Source organism: Phascolarctos cinereus, unplaced genomic scaffold (assembly GCF_003287225.1).
Source record: "Phascolarctos cinereus isolate Bilbo 61053 unplaced genomic scaffold, phaCin_HiC Scaffold_2;HRSCAF=192, whole genome shotgun sequence".
Classification (NCBI taxonomy): Eukaryota; Metazoa; Chordata; class Mammalia; order Diprotodontia; family Phascolarctidae; genus Phascolarctos; species Phascolarctos cinereus.
In genome coordinates, this window is record NW_027555625.1 from 269,795,830 (window position 1) to 269,816,983 (window position 21,154).

The 21,154-nt window shown below is 45.3% G+C and overlaps 1 protein-coding gene across 4 annotated transcripts in view; it reads left to right on the forward strand.

Moving 5' to 3' along the window:
- LOC144454061 (regulator of G-protein signaling 3-like) overlaps nt 1-20,944 on the forward strand; it is a 42,646-nt gene extending 21,702 nt beyond the window's left edge. For 2 of the 4 annotated variants that reach the window (XM_020965489.2, XM_020965490.2), the window contains exons 4-7: nt 16,886-16,987; nt 17,461-17,522; nt 18,538-18,704; nt 19,628-20,944. In XM_020965489.2, the coding sequence (XP_020821148.1) occupies nt 16,886-16,987; nt 17,461-17,522; nt 18,538-18,704; nt 19,628-19,813 (517 nt within the window). In that variant the 3' untranslated portion in view covers nt 19,814-20,944. Of the gene's footprint in view, nt 1-12,031; nt 12,786-14,543; nt 16,757-16,885; nt 16,988-17,460; nt 17,523-18,537; nt 18,705-19,627 lie in introns of those variants that run through there. The other 2 variants (XM_020965494.2, XM_020965492.2) reach the window with 2 other exon arrangements.
- Nucleotides 20,945-21,154: the final 210 nt, after the last annotated feature.

Consider the following 21,154-nt stretch of genomic DNA (forward strand, 5'->3'; position numbering starts at 1 on the left):
TTCCTTCCACTCCTGCTTGAGGGTTGCTCTCCGTTTCACTGAATTCCTTCTCCAGACTCTTTCCTCTCAGCCTGCCATAGCTATGTCTGCCCCTGAGGTTGAGATAGAAAGTGCTGGATGCTCTGTTCCTATCAGCCCGGGAGATTTATGTGTTGTCACCTGACATTTGGATCAACCAGAGGCATTTCTGCCCTAGGGGGAAGACAAAGTGGATTTTTATATCTCTAGGAGAAGCCTTAGAGGATCCTCCAACCTCATGTCATGCTTGATACTCAACCCATACCCCTCCAAGGTCACCCTTTTAATCAGTGACCAGCTTTGCAAGGAGACTACCTTGGGCAAATCACTTTCCCTTTTTATATCTCAGTTTTCTGATCCACTTATAGAAGTGCTTAGACTCATGGCATAGTGGAAAGAGTAGTGGACTGGGAGTCAGGAGGCCTGGGTTCCAGTTCAAGCTTTTTACTACTAAATTAACACGAGACTTTGTCTCAGTCACTTCTCCTTTCTAGGCCTCAGTTTCCCCACCTGCAAAATGAGGAGTTTGGACTATATTGCTGAGGTTATTTCTAGCTCTAAAATCATCTGATTTCATTTCAACAGACAGTTCTTAAATGCCTGCAATGTATGAGGCTCTGAGGATACAAAGACAGATATAATGCAGACTCTGATGTCAAGGGGCTTACAGTCTCATGGAGAGGGAGAAGAGGACAAGTATATATTGCCTTGATCCAAGAGAGAGTGAAAAATTTGGGGTGGGAGAGATCACTTTCACTAAGGAGTATCAGTGAAGGCTTCAAGGAGAAGATGGTATGTGATTTGGCCCAGAAGGAAGGCTTTCAGCATGTGGAGATGGGGTGTCCATTCTAGGATGTTGTGAACAAAAGGTATAGAGATGGATGAGTAGAGAATAAGAATGGCAGGTGGAGAGTAGTATAGTTGGCAAGAAAATAGGATACGTGAAAGGGAGTAGTATGAGATTAGAACTGGGAAAATGTCTTGGAACTAAATTGTTGAGGGCCTTGAATGCCAAGGATGGGAATTGATCATTTATTTGGTGGTCACTTGAGGAGTGGCATGATTGTGGCATTGCCTAAGGAATGTTGCTAGACTGGAGGCAGGAAAATGGGAGAGGAGGCTATTAGAATGGACTTAAAGTAGTTTTAGGGAGAGCTGAGAGAAGGGGCCAAATAGTAAAGAGATCGTGAAGACAGAAATGACAAAAAATTGGCAACTGATCAAATGTGTGGGGTGAGAGAGTGGGAAGAGGACTCTGAGGGTATGAGCCTAGAAGATCGGGAGGTGCCATTAACAGAAACAGAAACAGAAACAAACTGAAGAAGAACAGGGGGAAGGGATGAGGGAAAGCTGGTGAGCACAGCATTAGACAGTTTGAGTTTATTGTGTAGGTGAAACCTCCAGTGAAGATATTCGGCAGACAAACACAGAGCTGGAGCCCTGGGGAGGGGTGGAGGTGGAGAGAGCTCTCTGGGAGTTATCTATAGAGGACTGGGGGGGATCTAGAGATGGAAGGGGCCGTTGAAACCATCTAGTTCAACCCTCTCATTTTATAGATGAAGAAATCAAGGCCCCAAGAACTAAAGTGACTAGTGTATGGTAATTAATAGCCAAACTAAGAATTTAAACCAATGCCCTCTGACTTCAAACCAATGTGTGCTCTTCCCACGACACCAAGCCAAGAACTTATATTCCTTCCCCTTTCCACCAGCCCTTGCTGCTTCTGTAGCCACCCTCTGAAATTCTCATCTGTCTTTGGTAATAGAACCAACTGTTTTTAGTGTCTCTTGTAAGCTGATTCACAGCCAGTATCCAGTTTGTAACGTGCCATTTTAGAGTCAGCAGGGTCAGAAGTTTGTCTTTTTGCTGATATAGAGAAGGAAGAAGGCTTGGTTAGGAACCTTACATATACTGGTGCAGACATGCAGCTGAAAAAATGAGAGCTCATCCATTTGGCTTTGTGGTAGGTGTTAGGACTCTGGCCCATTTCCTAGAAGTAGAGGTAACAGTGGCTGCTGTCAAGGTTCCATTCTAGTCTATCACTGTTTGTTCAAACTTCTCAGGCAAGCATTGGTAATTTATAGGTTGTGGCTATAGAGAGATCTGATACAGTGAGTAACTGTTTTTTTTGTTTTTTGTTTTTGCTGTTAAAGTCTATAGGATGAAGGAATTCTAAATCATCTTAGAATAGCTGTTAATCAAGAAGCAGTTCTTAAGCACCTACTTTGTGCCAGGTACTGTGCTAGGATTACAAAGAAGAGTAAAAGACAGACCTTGATCTCAAGGAGAGACAGCATGCAAACATCTATGTACAAAGATATATGTATTTGTATACATGTATATACATATACACATATCTATCCATATCTATCTATCTGTCTATCTATCTATCTATCTATCTATCTATCTATCTATCTATCTATGATGAATTAAAAATAATCAACAGAGAAGAAGGCATTAGCATTAAGAGGGATTGGCAAAGGCATTTTGCAGCAGGTGGGATTTTGGCTAGAACTTGAAGGAAGCCAGGGAAGTTAGGAAGTGGGGATTAGAAGATGGGCAATGAAAATGCAGAGTCCAGAGATGAATTGTCTTGTTCAAAGAAGAAAGAGGCTGGTGTCACTGGAGAGAGAGAGAGAGAGAGAGAGAGAGAGAGAGAGAGAGAGAGAGAGAGAGAGAGATGTGTGTGTGTGTGTGTGTGTGTGTGTGTGTGTGTGTGTGGTAAGAAGATGGAAAGGTAGGAAGGGGCCAGGTTTTGATGGGTTTTGAATGCCAAATAGAGAATGTTTTTATTTGGTCCTGGAGGTGATAGGGAAACACTGGAGTTTATTGAATGTTGGGGGTAGAGGTGTGTGTTGGAAGATCATTGGAGAATGGACCAGAATGCAGACGGACTTGAGGCAGGCAGACCCACAAGCAGGCTTTTACAATAGTCTTAGTGTAAGGTGATGAGGGCCTGCACCAGGATGGTGATAATATCAGAGGAGAGAAGAAGGTGTATGCAAGAGACATTGTGAAGATAAAGTCAACGGGTCTTGGCAACAGTTGGGTTATGGAGGGGTAAGAGAACATTTACATAACAGACTATGTTCCAGGTTGTGTGCTAAGCACTCTACAATTAATATTTCATTTTATCCTCACAACCACCCTGGGAGGTAGGTGCTATTATTATCCCCATTTTACAGATAAGGGGACTGAGGCAGAGGTTAAATGACTTTCTCTGGATCACAAAGCTGGTAAGTGTCAGAGGCCATATTTGAACTCAGGTCTTCCTAACTCCAGGCCTGGTGTGCTGTCTACTGTACCATCACGCTTCCCCAGTAATAGGGAAGTTCAGAAGAAGGGATATTTTTGGGGAAGAGAGAATGAATCACATTTTGGACATGTTGAGTTTAACATGGCACATCCAGTTCAAGATGTTCAGTAGGGCATCAGAGACGTTAAGGCTAGATAAGTAGATTTGGGAATCATCATTAGCAGAGATAATACGTTGAATCCGTGGGAGCTGATAAGATCAACCAAATGTAAGAGTATGGAGGGATAGGAGAAATCCCAGCTGTCAGTCTACTGGTATAAGACATTTTCTGGAGGCCTGAGAATTGCTCCTCTTGCCCTTTTTGCCTTTTTGTCTTTTCCTCTTCAACTTGTGTACGCTAGGACTCCTGTTGCTGGCCTTTCATTTCCATTTGATTCCTTCTTCCTAGCATGATTTCATAATTCCCCTTGCTAAACTCCCTCTCATCATTCAGACACTTCTTGAAATTGCATCTGTTCCGAAAAGCTTTTCCCACTTAACTTTGAGAGTAGCAGTAATTCCCATGACATACAACTCCCGTGGGTCTTGTCTTCCTTCATCATGGTATTAGATTTAATCCTTTGCTTATTACATAGTGGAAATACTTATACCTTTAAAAATATCTTTATGTTATACGGTTTAGAGAGTAAATTCCTGGGGCTATTGCTCCTTAATTTGCTGTGCGCTGACGTGTACAGAGACAACTTTGAAAATGACAGTGACTCAGAGCCTCTGTTTCTGTATCTGTGGAATGAAGGGGATTAGACTAGTCACTAGATGATCTCCACGGTCCTCCCATTTCCAAAAGTTTGAAAGAACCAAACAAAGATTTATCTTTTGCAAATTTGGTATTCCATACTGTTTCACCTGGAGATTCTTTTTTAAAAAAAGTCTTTCCCCCCAATTACATGTAAAAACAACTTTTATCATTTTTAAAAAATTTTTTAAAAAAGTTTTGAGTTCCAAATTCTATCCCTCCCTCCTTTCTGTCCCCCCCTTCCTGAGATGGCAAGCAGTCTGATATAGATAATACATATGCAATCAAGTAAAACATTTCCATATTAGTCATTTTGTGCAAGAAGACATGAAAAAGAAAGGAAATAGAGAGAGACAGAAAAACAGTATGCTGCAGTCTGTGTTCAGACTATATCAACTCTTTCTCTGGAGGTGGACACCATCACACATAAACAAATACATAGGAGAATACAAATAATAGGCATAAAATATATAAATCTATTTATCTAATTATTGGTTCAGAGGACCATCTGATCTTAGAAAAAGGGGAAAAAAAAGATGTCAAATATGACTTGACATTTTCAGGCTGCAGATCAGAGACTTGCCCAGTAGACTGATTCAGAACCACCAGTTCCCTGGCTGTGACGGACAAGGCATGTAATTCTGCTGGTGATGGAGTCTCAGGAGTCACACTTGAATGGTTGTTTTGAGAGGAGCACCTCATAGTTATCACAGACGAGAGTCTTTAGGACAAAGGTAACGGGGCCTGTCTCCTGTACATAGAGAGCAGTCTCTTATTTGGCCCATTCAGAAACTTCAGGCATGTGTAGTCATATCCAATAACTGTTCCAGGGACCTCTCTTGTGCTCTCCAATCGACTCATCGATCAACAATCCTCACTCTACTGGCCTTATTCCTCTTTTAGACACCTTGGTCAGGTTTCCTGATTTTGCAGCCCCTGTTTTCACCCCACTACTAGGTTTCAAATGATTGGCTAGAAAAGTGCTGATTGAAGGCACGAAAGTGGATGGGATCACAAAGGGTCAGAGTGTACAGAGAGAAGAGGGTGGATGATGGAAGTTTAGGGATAGAACATACACATCAGAAAGGTGGAAGGGGTATGAGGAGCCAACAAAAGAGATAAAGAAGTACTCAAAGAATAAGAGGTGAATCATAAAGAATCAATGTCATGGAAGCCAAGGGGAAGAGACAGGGTGGTTCACAGTGTCCTGTATCACAGAGAGGTCAAGGACAGAAAGGAGGCCATTTCATTTGATGATAAGGTAAAGTGTGACCTTAGAAAGGGGAGGGGTGTTTAAGTAGAGCTAAGAGGATGGAAGCCATTTTGCCAAAGGTTTGAGAAGTGAATGGATGCCAAGGAAGGTCAGTCTTTTTGTCTACCCCAGCTCTGTCTGTCTTAGTTTCCTCAACTATAAAATGGGGATAATAATAACACCTACCTCTCAGGTTTATTGTGAGGACAATGAGATAATAATTATAAATCACTTAGAGCAGTGCCTGACACATAGTAAGTTAAGCTTCATAAATGCTTGTTTCTTTCTTTCCTTCCAAAACTTATTCTTTGCCCTTCACAATGACCTCTAATACTTCCATCCCTCTGTTCTAGTCCTCACTTTCTTCTCTTCATGGTTTTGAGTTTAGCATAGTAGATAGAGACCTGGCCTTAGAATCAGAAAAAACTGGGTTTAAGTCCTGCCTAGGACGTGCATTGGTTATGTGACTCTGGGAAAGTCATTAAGCTTGCCCAGTTGCTCTTTAAGATTATAAGTTGTAGGGCAGGTGCCAACCTTCATGGATAGAGAGAGTTTCTTTATTGGGAAGTTCACTATATGAAATCAGAGGTCCAGTCCATAACTCTGTTTCCATCCCCATCCTTATCCCTAACCCCATCCTCATCCTCAGTCCTGTTGCTAACCCTATGCCTAGCTACATCTCCATCACTATCTCTATACCTAACCCTGTTCCTGTCTCTCTGTCCCTAACCCTATCCCCATCCTTATCTCCATCCCCATCTCTAAACCTGTCCCTAACCTTATCCCCACCCCCTTATTCCTGTCCTCTCTTAGTCCACTACTTAGCCAGGTCACTTATACACTTTGCTCCACCATTGCCTTTTTGTTTTTGTCATCGCTCGAGCCATTTTAGACCCTAGCCCCAGCCCTTCCTCCACTTTCTCTGAGCCTACTCAAGTACTGCTGAATGCCACCAAAGAAGTCACATAACTGTCCTCAGTTGGATCCACTACAAATTTATGTAATCTAAACTCAATTGTGTTCTAAATGCTGCACAGTAATCTTTTTTCCATCCCTGAGTTTTCTTTCCTGAAAAAAGTTTCAATGATGCCCTTTTTTTTTTACATGTCAATCACTTTTCAGTGACCTCCGTTACCACATGCACATGCCATAGAACCCTTCCTTGGTGTAAACCATATTGGTCAAGCAAAACAAATTGACAGGGGCTATGTCTGAAAATGTATGCCCCATTCTGTAACTATTGTTCATCACCAAGAGGTGACTGGCACATTCAGTACCTGATGGCTACCACGCTCCCTAAAGTGGCTATTTCAGATCCCTTCTTTCCTTGAGTTCCAGCACCTTTCCCCCTCTCTCCTCAATAGATGACCTCACTTCCTATTTTACCAAGAAAAGTGGTCCTGAGCTCTCCTTTCTCTCTACTCCTTCCTCCCTTCTACCATCTCTCCTCTTTTGTTCCAGTCTCTGAGGAAGAAGTGGCTCTTCTCCTTGCCAAGTCCATCCATCCTACTTGTGTCCTCAATCTACTCTCTTCCCATTTCCTCTGGAAGCCTCTCCTTTGATCATTCACTCCCTCCCCCCCCATCTTCAAACTGTTCCTAACTGCAGTTCTATCCCTATTGCTTGCAAATATTCCCAGGTCTCTGCCAGCCTTAAATGTCTTCGTTGGACACTGCTACCCCTCCAGCTCTCTACCTATATCTCTCTTCCTTTTCATAGCCAAACCTTTAGAAAAGAGTTATGTATACTCATGGCTTCTGCTTCTTCATGTCCCACTCATTCCTAAATCCTTTGGATTTGGCTTCTGATCTCACCACTCTATTAAAAGTGCTTTCTACATCCTGTCCCCTGGCTCTTATGACAGGGCCGTCCTACCTGACTGACTGCTTCTTACAGGATGATAGATCAGGAGCCAGAATGGATCTTAGAGGCCATCTAGTCCAGAACCCCTATTTTGGACATAAGAAACAGACTTAGAGGGGGTAAGGGACTGGCCCAGGGACATACATAATAATAATTATAGCTAGCATTTATGGAGCACTTTAAGGTTTTGCACAGTGCTTTATCCTTACTATAACCCTGGGAGGTAGGTGCTAGTATATCCAGTTTACAAATGAGGAAACAGACAAACAGAGGTTAAGTGATTTGTCCAGGGTCGTACAACTAGTGAAGTGAGAAGCATTGTTTGAACTCAAGTCCTTGGGACTCCCAAGTCCTTATTTTTCCCCACTGTAACAAGTTGTGGTTTCACTTTCCTTTTTTGAATCAGGTCACTCTCCTCCCTGCTCTAAGTATGGGTGTTGCCTAAACCTCTGGCCTTTGCCTTCTTATCTTTTCTTTCTCCTCCAGTTTCCCTGTTGGTGAGATCATCTACTCCCAGCATCTCTATGCAGAAGATGCTCACATCTCTCTTTCTGGCTCTAGTGTGTTTTCTTAGGAGGCAGCATGATGCATGCAGTACATAGTATGTTAGACTGAGAGTCAGGAAGACTTGGGTTTGAATCTTGCCTCTGATTTGCACTATCTGTGAGACCCTAGGCCACTTGACCTTTCTTAACCTCAGCTTTCTCATCTATAAAATGGGGATAATAAGGCCTGTAATATTTACCTCACTGGGTTATTGTAAAGCTCAAATGAGATCATACATGTAAAGCACACTGTAAATTTTAAAGCACCGTATATCAGTTATTGTTATTATTCACTCTGTTCCTACATCACAGCTTTCTGCTGCTCACCTTCACCTGGATATTCCTATCAGCTCTCAAATTTAATATGTCCACTATTTTCTCCTTTAAATCTATCCTTCCTCCAGGATTTCCTCATTTCTGTTGAGGAAGGGCACCACCATCTTCCTATAGTCAATCAATCAGTAAACATTTATTAGGTACCTAGTATGTGCCAGGCACTGTGCTAAGTGCTGGGGATACAAAAAGAGGCAAAATATGTCCCCGAGGAACTTACAATCTAATAAAGAAGACAACATGGAAACAAATATGTACAAGCAAACTATATACCAGATAAATAGGAAATGAACAGAGAGAAGGATTGGAATTAAGAGGGGCTGGGGAGGGCTTCCTGTAGAAGGTGGGATTTTAGATGGGACTTAAAGGAAGCCAGGAGGTCAGTCATCAGAGTGGAGGAAAAATGTTCCCGGCATGGGGGATGCCCAGTGCCCAAGAAAATGCCCAGAGCCAAGAGATAGAGTGTCTTTTTCATGGAACAGCCTGGAAGCCAGGGTCACTGGATCAAAGAATATGTGACAGGGAATTAAGTCATCCAAGTTTGCAACTTTAAAGTCATCCTTGACTCTTCTCTCTCCCGTACCCTTTCATGTCTGATCAGCTTCCATGTCTTAAAGATTCTACCTTCATAACATCTTTCTTATCTATCCCCTTCTCTTCATTCACCTGGCCATTATCCCGGTTCAGTCCCATACCATCTCTTGTGTGGACTACTGTGGTAACCTCTTCATTAGTCGCTCCCCTCTCTAGTTCATTCTCCACACTGCTGACAAAATGATTTTCTTTAGGCATAGGTCTATCATTTCCCTGCTCAAAAAGCTTTAGTAGATCCCCATTCCTTTCAAAACAAAATACTGACTCCTTAGTTTAGTACGTAAAGCCATCTGCATTCTAGCTTGAGCCTTCTCTTCCAAATTTATTTTATCTTAGTCTCTATCCCAGCCCAACTACAGCCATGTCTGGGCTCCGTGCTTCCCACAGGCTGTCCCTCCATACCTGGAATACACTCCCTTGTCACTTCTGCCTCTTACAGTTCTCAGCTTTATGACTCCCCCCTCCACAGAGGTGTTGGATTCTACAGCAGATGTGTACAGTGGACATACAAGCATGCATGTCCACACATGGCCAATGTATTGATTTGCTTTCCTCAGGCATACAGGTATTTGCTACAAGACAGGATTATGCTGTTGGAGGGGGGAAAGGGAAGGAAGGGATGGTGGAAAGTTAAAATGACATAAATAAAAGAGAATCAATAAAATGTCTTTAAAAATCCTAAATTTCAAGGATTGGCGTTAATGACGTTGCCTATGGAAAACCTTTCCTGATCTCCCTCGTTGTTTGTAGTTCTGTCCTCTTCATTATTTTTTAAGGACTTATCTCTGTAAATGTTGTTTCCTCCAGTAGAATGAAAGTTTTGGGGAGGGCAGAGCCCCTCTGTTTGTTTGTTTTTTTTGTCTCCCTATCTCCATGTTTTGCCTAGTACCATGCTCACTGTAAGTACTTGCTAAAGGTTTGTTCAATGGAGTTGGAGGCAGTGGTATAAAGGTTTAGGAGAAAAAAGAAGAGGGAGAGAGCTACAGGGCTTGGCAGGTGAAGGGATGGTGCCTGGGACCAGAAGTGACCTGGGTAGTTTGGTGGGCTGTGGACAATGGCCCAGTAGAGAGAGAAATGGAAGATTCATGGAAGAGAAGGGATGATTGACAGAACTAGGTGACTTAGAAGACAAGTGGAAAGATTAAGACAAAGGATCTTTCCTTCAGGTGAGAAAAGGTAGTAGAAAGAGAAAGGATGGGTAGAAATATGGAGAGGAGAGAAGTTTTTTTTTTGCCAGATAACCTTTGTTTCTAAAGTGAGGTGTCTCTACTGATTCTCTTAGGGTTTTTTGGGCAAAGGGGCCCTTCTGGTGTTCTTTAAGTCCCCTGTGCTTAGCCCCTATGTAATGCTGGCCCAATTCCTAGCCAGCAAACAGGAACAAGGCCACTCCTAGCTCCATAGTGACAATCAGTAGTCCTTGAAATATAGCATGAGCACTCCTGGTTTAGGATTAGCCCAGAGCAGCAGCAGTGCAACAGAGTGGGCTGACCTTTGCATTGGAGGTCTTTAGAAACTTAGGTTCAAATTCTGGCTTGGCTACTTCATCACCAGTGAGCACTGATTAAGTGCTGTGTGTCAGGCACTGTGCTAAGGGCTCAGGATAGAAAGAAAGCAAAAAAGACTGTCCCTGCCCTCAAGGACCTCATGTTCCAGTGAGGCATGCAGCCACCTATGTATGTACAGCTACGTGCATATTTTAAATGTGATAGATACTGTAATTCAATATAATATGATATAAATCTCAAAGAGAAAACACTACAAGGGAAAGGCTTCTTACAAAATCTGGGATTTGATCTGAATCTTGATGGAAACCAGGGAAGCCAGGGAGTCAGAGGGAGAGCAGGAGTATGTTGATATTTAACAACTGGCTGTCTGAAAAGCATGGCACACTTTTAAGGTTAATCTGCATTATTGGCATTTTCTCCATTGTTTTCTTAAGCCAATAAGCCAATAAAATAATATATCAAACCCAAATTTGCATTATTTGCCAATTTCCAAGGCATAAGTACTCACACTGAAAATTTAACAATTGGCTCCCTGGAGCTGTTCTGGCTGGTTCCAACAACCCTCTGGTAGAGCATCTGGCGCAGCCAGTGAAAAAGTGTGGAGGAAAGAGATGGACTGTCCCGTTTGAGGAGCAAGAAAACTAGTGTTGCTGGATTCGTTGTATGTGGAGGGGGCAAAAGTGAAAGAAGACTGGGAAGGCAGGCAGGACTTTAAAAGCTGAACGAGAGAGTTTGTATTTGATCCTGGAGGTATCAGGGAGCCACTGAAGTCTGTTGGGTGTGTGGTGGGGGCAGAAGGCTGGTGATATGGCAAGGATTGAACTTTAGGAGGGTCCCTTTGGAAGCTGGGTAGAGGATAGACTTGTGGCAGGGAGATCCGTAAGAGGCCATTGAAGTAGTCCAGGTGTGAGGCAGTGAGGGCCTGCATCTGGGTGCCAGCTGTGTGAATAGGGAGGGGAGCATATGCAGGCAAGAGATGTCTGAAGGTGGCAGTCACAAGGCTTGGTGACAGATTGGATATGTGGGATTAGGACAAGTGATGAGTCGAAGATGTCATTGGGGTTGTTAGCTGGGGCAGCTATCAAGATGATGGTGACTTCGATGTCATAGGGAAGTTCAGAAGAGGGGAGAGTTTGGGGGGAAGGTGATGAGTTTTGTTTTGGACATGTTGAGTTTGAGATGTCTACAAGACATTCAATTCGATATGTCCAATAGGCAGTTGTCTATATGAGAGTGAATTTAGGGGAGAGGTTAGGGCTGGATAAATACATCTGAAAATGATCTGCATAGAGTGATAATCGAAACTCTGTGAGCTGATGAGATCACCAAGTGAGACAGTATATAGAGAGAAGAGGGTCAAAAATGGAGCCATGGGGTCCCTGGTTATTAGTGGGCATGACTTGGATGAAAATCCAGCAGAGACTAAAAAGGAGCACTCAGACAGATAGGAGGAGAACCAGGAGAAAGTAGGGTCATGAAATCCTAGAGAGGAGAGAGTATCTGGGAGAAAAGGGAGATTGTTAGCATCAGAAGCTGAAGAGAGGTCAAGAAGGCTAAGGACTGAGATATGTCCTTTAGATTTGACAATTAAGACATGATTGGTAACTTTGGAGGGGGCAGGTTCGGTGGAATGATGAGGTAGGAAGCCAGAGTTTAGAGGAGAGGAAGAGGCCCTGATCGTAGACAATTTTCTTATTACTTATATGGCCTTAGGCAAATCACTTAACATCTCTAGTCCTCAGTTTTGTTACGTGGAAAAAGATGATTCCTATAGTCTCACCCAGCTCTGAATCCTATGATGGGAAGCAGTGGGGAATCATAGACTGGGAGTCGAGATGTGTTTGAAGTCTGGCTATACATACACTTTGTATGAAATTGGCCAGGTCCCTTAGCCTTTGTATGGCTCAGTTTCCTCATCTGTAAAATGAGGGGATTGGAAGAGATTACCTCTAAGCCCTTTCGCATTCTAGATCTATGACCCCATGATATTAGAGCTTTGTACAAACAAGCAATTAATTCAAAAATCAGTTATAATATCCTAAATATTGCCAGCAGGTGGAGCTGTTAGACCAAAGGCCCATCTTGGTTATCATTTCAAGTACCTTCCCTTCCTTCTCCCCCTTTCCAATTCTGTTCCCCCTCTCCCCCAGTATTGGGTTTTTAATGTAGCTGTTAATTAATGGGACCATTGCAGTCATAATATTTGCAAAAAAAAACATGCGGAAAGTTCCTAGTACTAAGAATACCTTTATCAGATTCTTTCCTCCCTGCTCCCCTAACATACTCTTTGAGATTAGATTATAGAAAAACCAGGGTAAAGTCAAGGGTGCTGGATGACCCTGGAGTTTGTGTGTGGGAGAAGTATAACCCCTCTGTCTTAATGTCCTTGCGCTGCTGGCGGTTAGCAAGAGACCTTCCCCGGCCTCGCCTTGGGGAGCGTTGGGACTAAGCGCCCTCCCATTGGCTGACTGCAGGGGCTTGGTTGCCGGCAGCCTTCTTGGGCTATTTATTGTGCTTGGAGCCCAGTGCCTCCAGCACAGCGCCTGGCCCACTGCTTTCTACTGACCGCTTTCTCCCCAATGTACCACACTATGGTTGACTTTTCTGAAAAGTATCTGGAAAGGTAGGACCTCAATTTGTGATTTTATAGCTGTGAACTAAGCCATATGTATGAGGGGTAGGGGCAAGAAAGGAAGAAATGGGATTTGGAGTGATTTTCCTAAAGGGCGCCCTACACCCTTTCTGTGTCTTTTCCCTCTTAACCTAAGGTTATATGTAACCTGGAGGCCGTTATTGGAACCTTGATTTGGGCAATACACTATTTTTCTGAACTTGTTGCTACAAGATGCCCCTGTTCTCCAGCCGCTTCCTGTTCTATCCAGGCTCTTTTCCCTTTCTCCCCTGTTTGCTACAAAGATTGGGGAAGCTCTCCCACTATGGACCGCCTGGAACAATTTGGATTTTCCAAAAGGGAAAAACAGCATACAACCCAAACCCACATAATTTTTAACTATTTACAAACTGGGGCAGTGTTGTAGATTTCCTGCCCCACCCCCTTTTCTTTGAAAAAAACAACTGCAAAATACCTCCCTTTGTTTTTTGCAGAGATGAGGGACTGTAGTATAGAACATTACATGTATTGATATAATGTCAGTCTTGGCTTAGTTGCTGGTTAGTTTTGCTAAACAGCTTTTTTTCATTTTTCATGATTTGTTATACAAGGCATCATACTCTGGGGAAGGATATATTTGGAAATGAAGATTTTATATATATATATATGTACGTATATATATGTATATATACATGTAAATTTTAAAATTAAACTAGAAAATAAAAGAAAAATAAACAACTGTATGTCTAATGTCCCAGGGGGAATCTTGACATTCCTTAAAGACGTGCATTTGGCCAGACATAGGCTTGGAAAGAAGGCAGCTGGGTAGTCATGGTTGACTACAGAGGCACTCAGCATATGAATAGGCTTGATCACACTCTGGGGTTACAGTATTCCCCACATTCAGCATGCTCTTGTGATTATAGACTCAGCTGTGGAGCTGCAGAAAAATACTGAGCCCTTTTAAACTCCAAAAGAAGTTGACGTATGAGGGGGAAGGTAGGGGTTACTGTGGGAGCAGTCCAATGGGGAATATACATTGAGTGCTTGTGGGTCAGGGAGTTTATCCTTAATGTCATATTTACATTAGGGAATAACTGCTCCACTTGTCTGGCCTAATACCTGACCTGGGAATTCAAAGCCCTTCACCCCATTAATCCTTTCCCCTTAGAGGTAGAGAGTACCCAGAGAGAGCTCTGAAAGTAGAGGCCCAAGAAGAGAAAGCAATTTTACTGGGCAGTTTAATGGAAGACTTGGAAATAGACACCTTGGGAGACTCCTACAATCTCACTGCCCTTGGTCTAGACCTCCCCACAGGGGTCCTAATACTTTCACTTACTAAGATAGCAGGAGAAACCTGGGGAAGGGAAAAAAAGGCTCTTGTCAACTGAAAGCAGTGGGCCAGAGGGGGGAGTCTTGTTCCCTATTAGAGGCAGGGTTGGAGAGGGTATAAAACATGGTGTCCCTGGGCAACTGCCTTCCTATTGACTTCCATTTGTGACCTTAGGCACAACAGGCTTAACCCCTTTGGTTTTCAGTTACCTCATCTGTAAAATGAATGGATTATAGTAGATGGTCTCTTAAGGTCTCTTCTCAAATCTTATAAGCTCGGTCCTTCGCCTTGCCCCACTCTCAGCATCCATGGGACCTCCTATGGTTGTTGGCCACATTCCCACTTTGGAAGCAAAAAGGAGATTCAGCTCTGCTCTGATTGGGGAGCTAGGGGTGGGGGGAGGGAATAGGAAAAGGAATGTCACCTGTCACATACCAGAGAAGAAACAGTGTGCTGTGAAGGAAGGGACAGTGGGCTGGGCTGAGAGTGGAGAGATGCTAATCCGCGCTTCAATGGTGGCATCTCTAGGCAGCTGGCACGCTTCTTGTCCTAGGAGGAGGTCAGCAGGGTATTCAGACTTCTATCTGTAAGCACTTGGTGACAGGCCCAGAATAATATAGTCACCTCTTAATTAACCAGGGGCCAGTGAATTATTGCAAGCCTGTGCCTTCTCTTTTTCTTTGCTCCAGGAGGAGCATAAGTCTAGGACAGTAGTCCTGAGGAGGTGGAGGGAAGTAATAGATGTGCTTCAGGGTAGGGGGAAAACTCATTTAGTGATTTTTTTTTTTGTACTTCAATTTTTTTGAATTAAACATTTATTTCTCACTCTGCACTACTTTCCCTCTCCTCCAGGAAAAAAGACAAACAAAAGTAAAACCCTCATAACAAATATGAATATCACCACCCTTCTACCTTCTACCTGAGGCTGATCAGAGGATAGGAGAAGAGCAGCAGTCCTTATTTATCCATTTAATTACTGCTTACATTTTAGGTGAAGGATGAGGAAGAGATTTGTTCACAACTAACAAGAGTTTTGGGAATTGTCTGTTGTGTGTGTGTGTGTGTGTGTGTGTGTGTGTGTGTGTAATCTTCAAGTCCCATTGATAAGATGTGGTGGGAAAAACAGTAGTAGTAGGAAGAGTTGTATGATTTTAAGGATATCAGTTTCCCCATTCTCAGGGCCTATGTCTTCCTGTCTGAAAAATGTGAGGGTTGGGTTAGGTGACTTCACTGTAACACTGTAGTATTTTATCCTTGTGAACATTAAGCCCATGATTGAGGACCTAGGGTTAAAGGAGCAAACTGGTCAGTCGTGGGCTTCTAGACTCTTCAGACCTGAATTCTGTCCTCGGGATGAAATTGCCCCCACCTCCCCACCTTCCTGGCCCCTCCTCCCCTGGGAGCCAAGTGCTTGAAGAGATGCTCTCTCTTCTTCCTAAGCCACTGGCCCACTCCCTATGCTAATGATTGTTTTCTGCATGTTGATTAGAGCTTTTCCACCCTATGTTATTTCACTGGGTTGGCAACTGCTTGGGCTGTGCTCCAAGTGCCAAGCCCTTTAGAAAGCCTGCTTCTGGGAGCCAAGACAGCTGGAGGGAGCCTCCGGCAGTGCCCAAAGTCCAGTCTTCTGCTCCAAGCCAGCAAGGCTTGGTTGCCTTGTTTGTTAATTTTGCACCTCTGTGCATGGGCATAGCTGGATCCTGGGATTCTTCCAGTGCTGCTGATTGAAACCAGAGCCCAGAGGGACCAGAGTTGTCAGACAGATGCCTATCTCCAGCACCCATCTCTTGGCACTGCCCAAGTTTGGCCAATCCCCTAATCCCAAGTGCCAAGACTTGGGGAGGGAGTAAGGGTTGGGGTAAATAACAGGAATGAGTATGGGCTATTTCACCCCTTCCCTGCCGGATAGTTTTACACTGTTCCCCTCCCCCCTGCCCCGAAGGGTACCCCATCTTGAAATCTGCCATCCTTTTTCCCAATGACAATCTGGGGGGAAAGTGCTAAAAATGAGTCTGTTCTAAAAATAACCATTACTGCCATCCTGGTAGGACGTGTTGATGCCCATCCCTGGTATTTGCTGACTTATTTTCTTTCTCCCTTCCCTTGCTGTCATGGCAACTGCTGAGGCCTGGTCACAAATAGCTCAGAGCAGCTTCCTGCCTCAGCCTCATGGAAGGGTTGGCGTGTGGGGGCCGGGCCTCAGTGGGAGCCGGCCAGCCTAGTCAAAGACACATGCTTCTTTCACTAGCTGTTAGGCTTGGCTTGTATTTTTTCTGTTCATTTGCTTTCCCGGCCCCTCCTACTTCCTGACTCCTCCTGTCTGAATACCAGCTTCAGCCTCTGCTCAGAGCCCAGACGTTGAATTCCCCATGCTCTGAGTGGACACTGGCCCCGGCTGGTTCCTGCCTGCTTGCCTGGGCTGAGTTTTCCGTGGAGGGCAGTCCTTTGCCTGTCCAGGCCTGGGGGCAAGGGTTGTGGAAGGATCCTTGGGTGGGTGGTTTGCATCCAGATTGGGCCAACTTGATTCCAGGGCCATGCCCTTTTTCCGAGACTTGTCTAAGCCAGGACCTCTGGAGTTCCACTCAGAGATGCTCCTGAGCATGTACCGAACACGGAATGGGAACCTGCAACGTAGACACACGATGAAAGAGTACGTGCGACCGAACCCACCTGTCGGGCACCAAGAAATTTTTGGACAACAGGCCCTAGCTAGCCCTCACTCCTGCTTGCTTTGTCTTCTTTCTTGAGCCTAAAGATTTCTCTCTCTTTTCTCTCTCAGGGCCAAAGATATGAAGAACAGATTGGGGATTTTCCGGAGAAGAAATGACTCTCCTGGGGGCAATGTGGCTGGCAAGGCGGACAAAGGGATGAAATCCCTGAAGTGAGTTCTTTTGTGGACCCGGAGTAGATCCTCTTCTGCTTCCACCCCTATGTTTCCTGCCTCAGGACCCTTACCATTAAACTAGACCTGGGCTCCTTTTGGAAGATCCTTGCTCCCCTGGCGGGGATTCAGAAGCAGTGGGAATGAAGACCAGAGAAAGGAGCTTCTGCCAGCTGTGGCCAGCTTTCCCCCCCAAGAGTTCAGGGATCTGGGATCTATTATTTTCCTTTAGTCTCCTCATCCTATAGTGTTGGGGGGGGGCGGGTACAACAGAAGACTTTGTTGGTTAACTTTGATCATCTACTGAAAAGGCCCAGATCTGAGAGCCAGCCCTAGAGCAAAAGAGCACAGCTCCCATCACTCTTGTGTTCCTGGATGGGCGCAGCTGCTGCTGCTTATTAGCAAATTAGGCAGCTGTAGCACTGCCTTGGCTCAGCCTGAATTCACATCATCTCTCCCCTGTTTGTTGGCAGACCCACCTCTGAGGAGGCACTCAAGTGGGGAGAATCTCTGGAGAAACTGCTGTTGCACAAATGTGAGTGTGTGTATTGTCAGGTCCTCTCCCCCCCTCCCCTACCCCTCTCCTGTCTCCTTTCCTGTCTTCAGCTCGGGGGCTTGTGTACCATAAGAGAAGGATTCTGTTTTCTGGCTTGTTCTCCTGTCAGGGTAGAAGCTAGATATGCCATGAGAATGTGTGGAAAGTTTACCCCATAACCCCTAGTGACTATCTATCACTTATCCTCATTCTTCAAAGCGTCCTAAGTCCTTCCTCAGGCACCAGAAGGAAGCAGCAGAAACATCCAACACGGAATGTCCGTGATGAATGTCAAACGGCCTCCCGGGGAATCACTGTTTCAAAAGTGTAATGTGGAGGCCTCTGATGGGACTGGGACTCGCTTGTTCCTCTGAAGTCTTGACTGAGAGAGAGACTGGGGGGCCAAAGAGAAGGGGCGGGAGTGGGGGCGGGGGAAGGAATCTTTTTAGCTGTACCTTTGTACCCACATCAGCCAGGCATTAAGCCAGGCTGGGTTCCTCCCACAACTAGCAAGAGACAGATAAGAGATAGGGCAGCTTTGAGGACAGGCACTGTTTTTGTCTTTATATGCCCAAAATTTGGAGCAGTGCCTTGTATAGTAGTAGACTTAGTAGATTTCATAAATGTTTCTTGGATTGAATTGAGTCTGTCTTATAGTTCATTGTCAAAGAACTAGAAAGGACCCTTGAAAGGTTGTCTCATCCAACTCTTTCATGTAATGCATGTAAAACTGAGGTTCAGGATCGCAAATCAACTTGCCCATTGTCATACAATGAATTGGTAGCAGAGATAGGACTAAATTAACACAGGTGTCTTAACTCCCAGCCCTGTGAGCTCTCTAATACACCAAACTATTCCTTGGTTTTCTGGGCTAGGCTCAGTGGGGAGTCCTAGGATATGTCTGGGATATGTTCTGTCCTCCTCTTCCTGGGACCTGTAATGGGGCTGGGAGGGATCTCATCTGGTGCTAGGTTGTCCCTTCCCAATGTAACCTGGGCTCTTTGTCTTCTGACAGATGGACTAGCAGTATTTCGTGCCTTCCTACGAACAGAGTTCAGTGAAGAGAACCTGGAATTTTGGCTGGCATGTGAGGACTTCAAGAAAGTCAAGTCTCAATCCAAGATGGCATCCAAGGCAAAGAAGATTTTTGCAGAATATATTGCCATCCAGGCGTGTAAAGAGGTAACCCCTTTGTGTGTGGCTGTGTATCCCCTAGCTGATATCTTTAACTGGTTATATGAAAACAGCTATGGAGGGGCAGCTAGGTGGCGCAGTGGATAGAGCACCGGCCCTGAAGTCAGGAGGACCTGAGTTCAAATCCGGCATCAGACCAAACACTTGACACTTACTAGCTGTGTGACCCTGGGCAAGTCACTTAACCCTAATTGCCTGAAAACGAAAACAGCTGTGGGCAAAACAATGTCCCAGGGGAAGGTAGTTCCATCAGAGCAATTTTAGGAATGGAAACTTGATCAGTCCATTTTATGGTAGGAGCTCATGACATTAAGGCAGGATTGGGACACTGAGCTGGCTTTATTCTGGGAGAATGTCAGCGCCTTGAAAGCAGGGACTGTTTTGTTTCTGTCTTTGTGTCCCCAGCACTCAGCACAGTGTCTGGCACATTGGAGGTGCTTAATCAATGCTTATTGGTTGATTGGTTGACTCTTCCATGTGTGCCCTTCCTGAGGGCGTGATCCCCGAAGGCCTCAGGTCGTGTTGCTCTTCATCGTGAGTTGTTAGTTCCTTCTCAAAGATGCCCCCCCCCCACTGGTTAAGGGGGAAGGGAGGCAGGTGTCTTCCTTGCCTTGCTGTAGTTGGGAGACCAGACGGAAAGTTAGGCTTTTGTTCCCAGTGACATGAAGCTGGGGACATCCTTGGGGACTGGCACTGAAGGACTTGCAGGGGATGAAACCACCTAGGGGGTTCTGATTGGATCAGTGCACCAAGCTGGAGAGAGCAGCTGGAGAGATAGGGGCTTGGAGATGAGGGATTGTACCGGTACAGACTTAGCTTTGGAAATGCTGACTGGTGCTGGCCTCCTGGGCACATCCCGAGCGCTGCCTTTCAGGTCACGGCCTTGATCTTGTACCCGCTTCTCCCCCCAGGTGAACCTGGACTCCTACACGAGGGAACACACCAAGGACAACCTGCAGAATGTCACCAGGGGCTGCTTTGACCTGGCCCAGAAGCGCATCTATGGGCTTATGGAGAAGGACTCCTATCCTCGTTTCCTCCGCTCAGAGCTCTACTTAGACCTCATTAACCAGAAGAAGCTGAGCCCTCCATTGTAGGGTGCTCCCATCCCTTCCCCCGGGCAGCCCAGGGGACATGAATGTTTACATGAAGCCAGCCCGGCAGGTGGCCTGCCCTCTCCCTCCCCACCCTCCTGAGGATGGCTGAGAGAATGGACCACTCTGTCGCCTGTGACTCCTCGAAGCCATATCTCTGTTGGACTGGCCCATGGACATATGAGAAGCCGGAGGCCTGGACTACAAGAGTCCCTGGGCACTCGAGAAGCCAGTGGGCTGGTGCCATGCGTGTCGGCACCCTGCCCCCACCCCCAGTGCTGCTTTCTGGTACGACGATGCCTGCCCCAGGATCGGGCCTATGGGCATGGCACATAGGCAGGGCTTTGGTACAGGCTGACAGGTTCTTGTCCAGGCAGCAAGGAGCCAGGGGCAGGTGTGAAGCTGGGGGGACAGGGGACCAACCAGTACAGGAAACTTTACCTCTAACTTATGAGCTCCACCAAGTGTCCTCCAGCACGGGCCTGCCCCCCCTTCTGGGTCACTTCACAGTGATCAGGGCCCTGAAAGAACTGGGTAGCAGAAGGCGGGGGTGAGGAAGGTATTCCCTGGGCCAGGAGGCAGGTGCTCAGGTGACTTATCCTGTAGGTTTTGGCCTCCAGGTGCCATCCCTTGGGACCCTGGTGCTCAGCACCCTGACATCCCCACCCTGGACCCTGGCCTCAGGATTTTATTTATTTCAACACTGTAGCCGAATGCTTGATGCATTGTTCTGTAATAGGAAATCCTTGCCTCTTTATTTTCTTAATTTACAAGTGCAATATTTTAAATATGTTTTCGTGGGAAGCTACAAAGCAGAATGACCGTTCTATTTTAAGAAGGTGTACACACTTTTATAAGTTGGGGCGGGAGGGAGGGTTGTTTTTTTGCCCAAGGGACCCTGGCAGCAGGCAGTTGGGGTCCCTGGATGTATATATTATTTGTTGAAAATCTCAAGTTCAATAATATGAACAAAGTGCCGTGCAAGCCTGACCCTCAGCAGAGGGACAGTATCTCTGACGGGGCCCACCTGGCTCTGGACAGCACATTTGGTCCCTGAGAGCCGTTGCTGTGGCTCCCAAACCATCCACACAGCCAGGTGATGGAATGAATAAAAGGCCCATTTGACTTCTGTTACTGGTTGCTGTCTTTTTTATCTAGCTGCTGTAGGCCCTCTTGTCACCTACAGTATTAACCCTTTAATCCTGCTGAGAATCTTATTAGACATTCAGGACTGGAAGAAGGCAGAGCCCTTCATAGAGCACCATCTAGTCCAGCTGCCCTATGAGGAAACTGAGGCCCAGAGGGGGGTAAGAGAGGGAGTGACTTGCATGAGGTCATACAGCT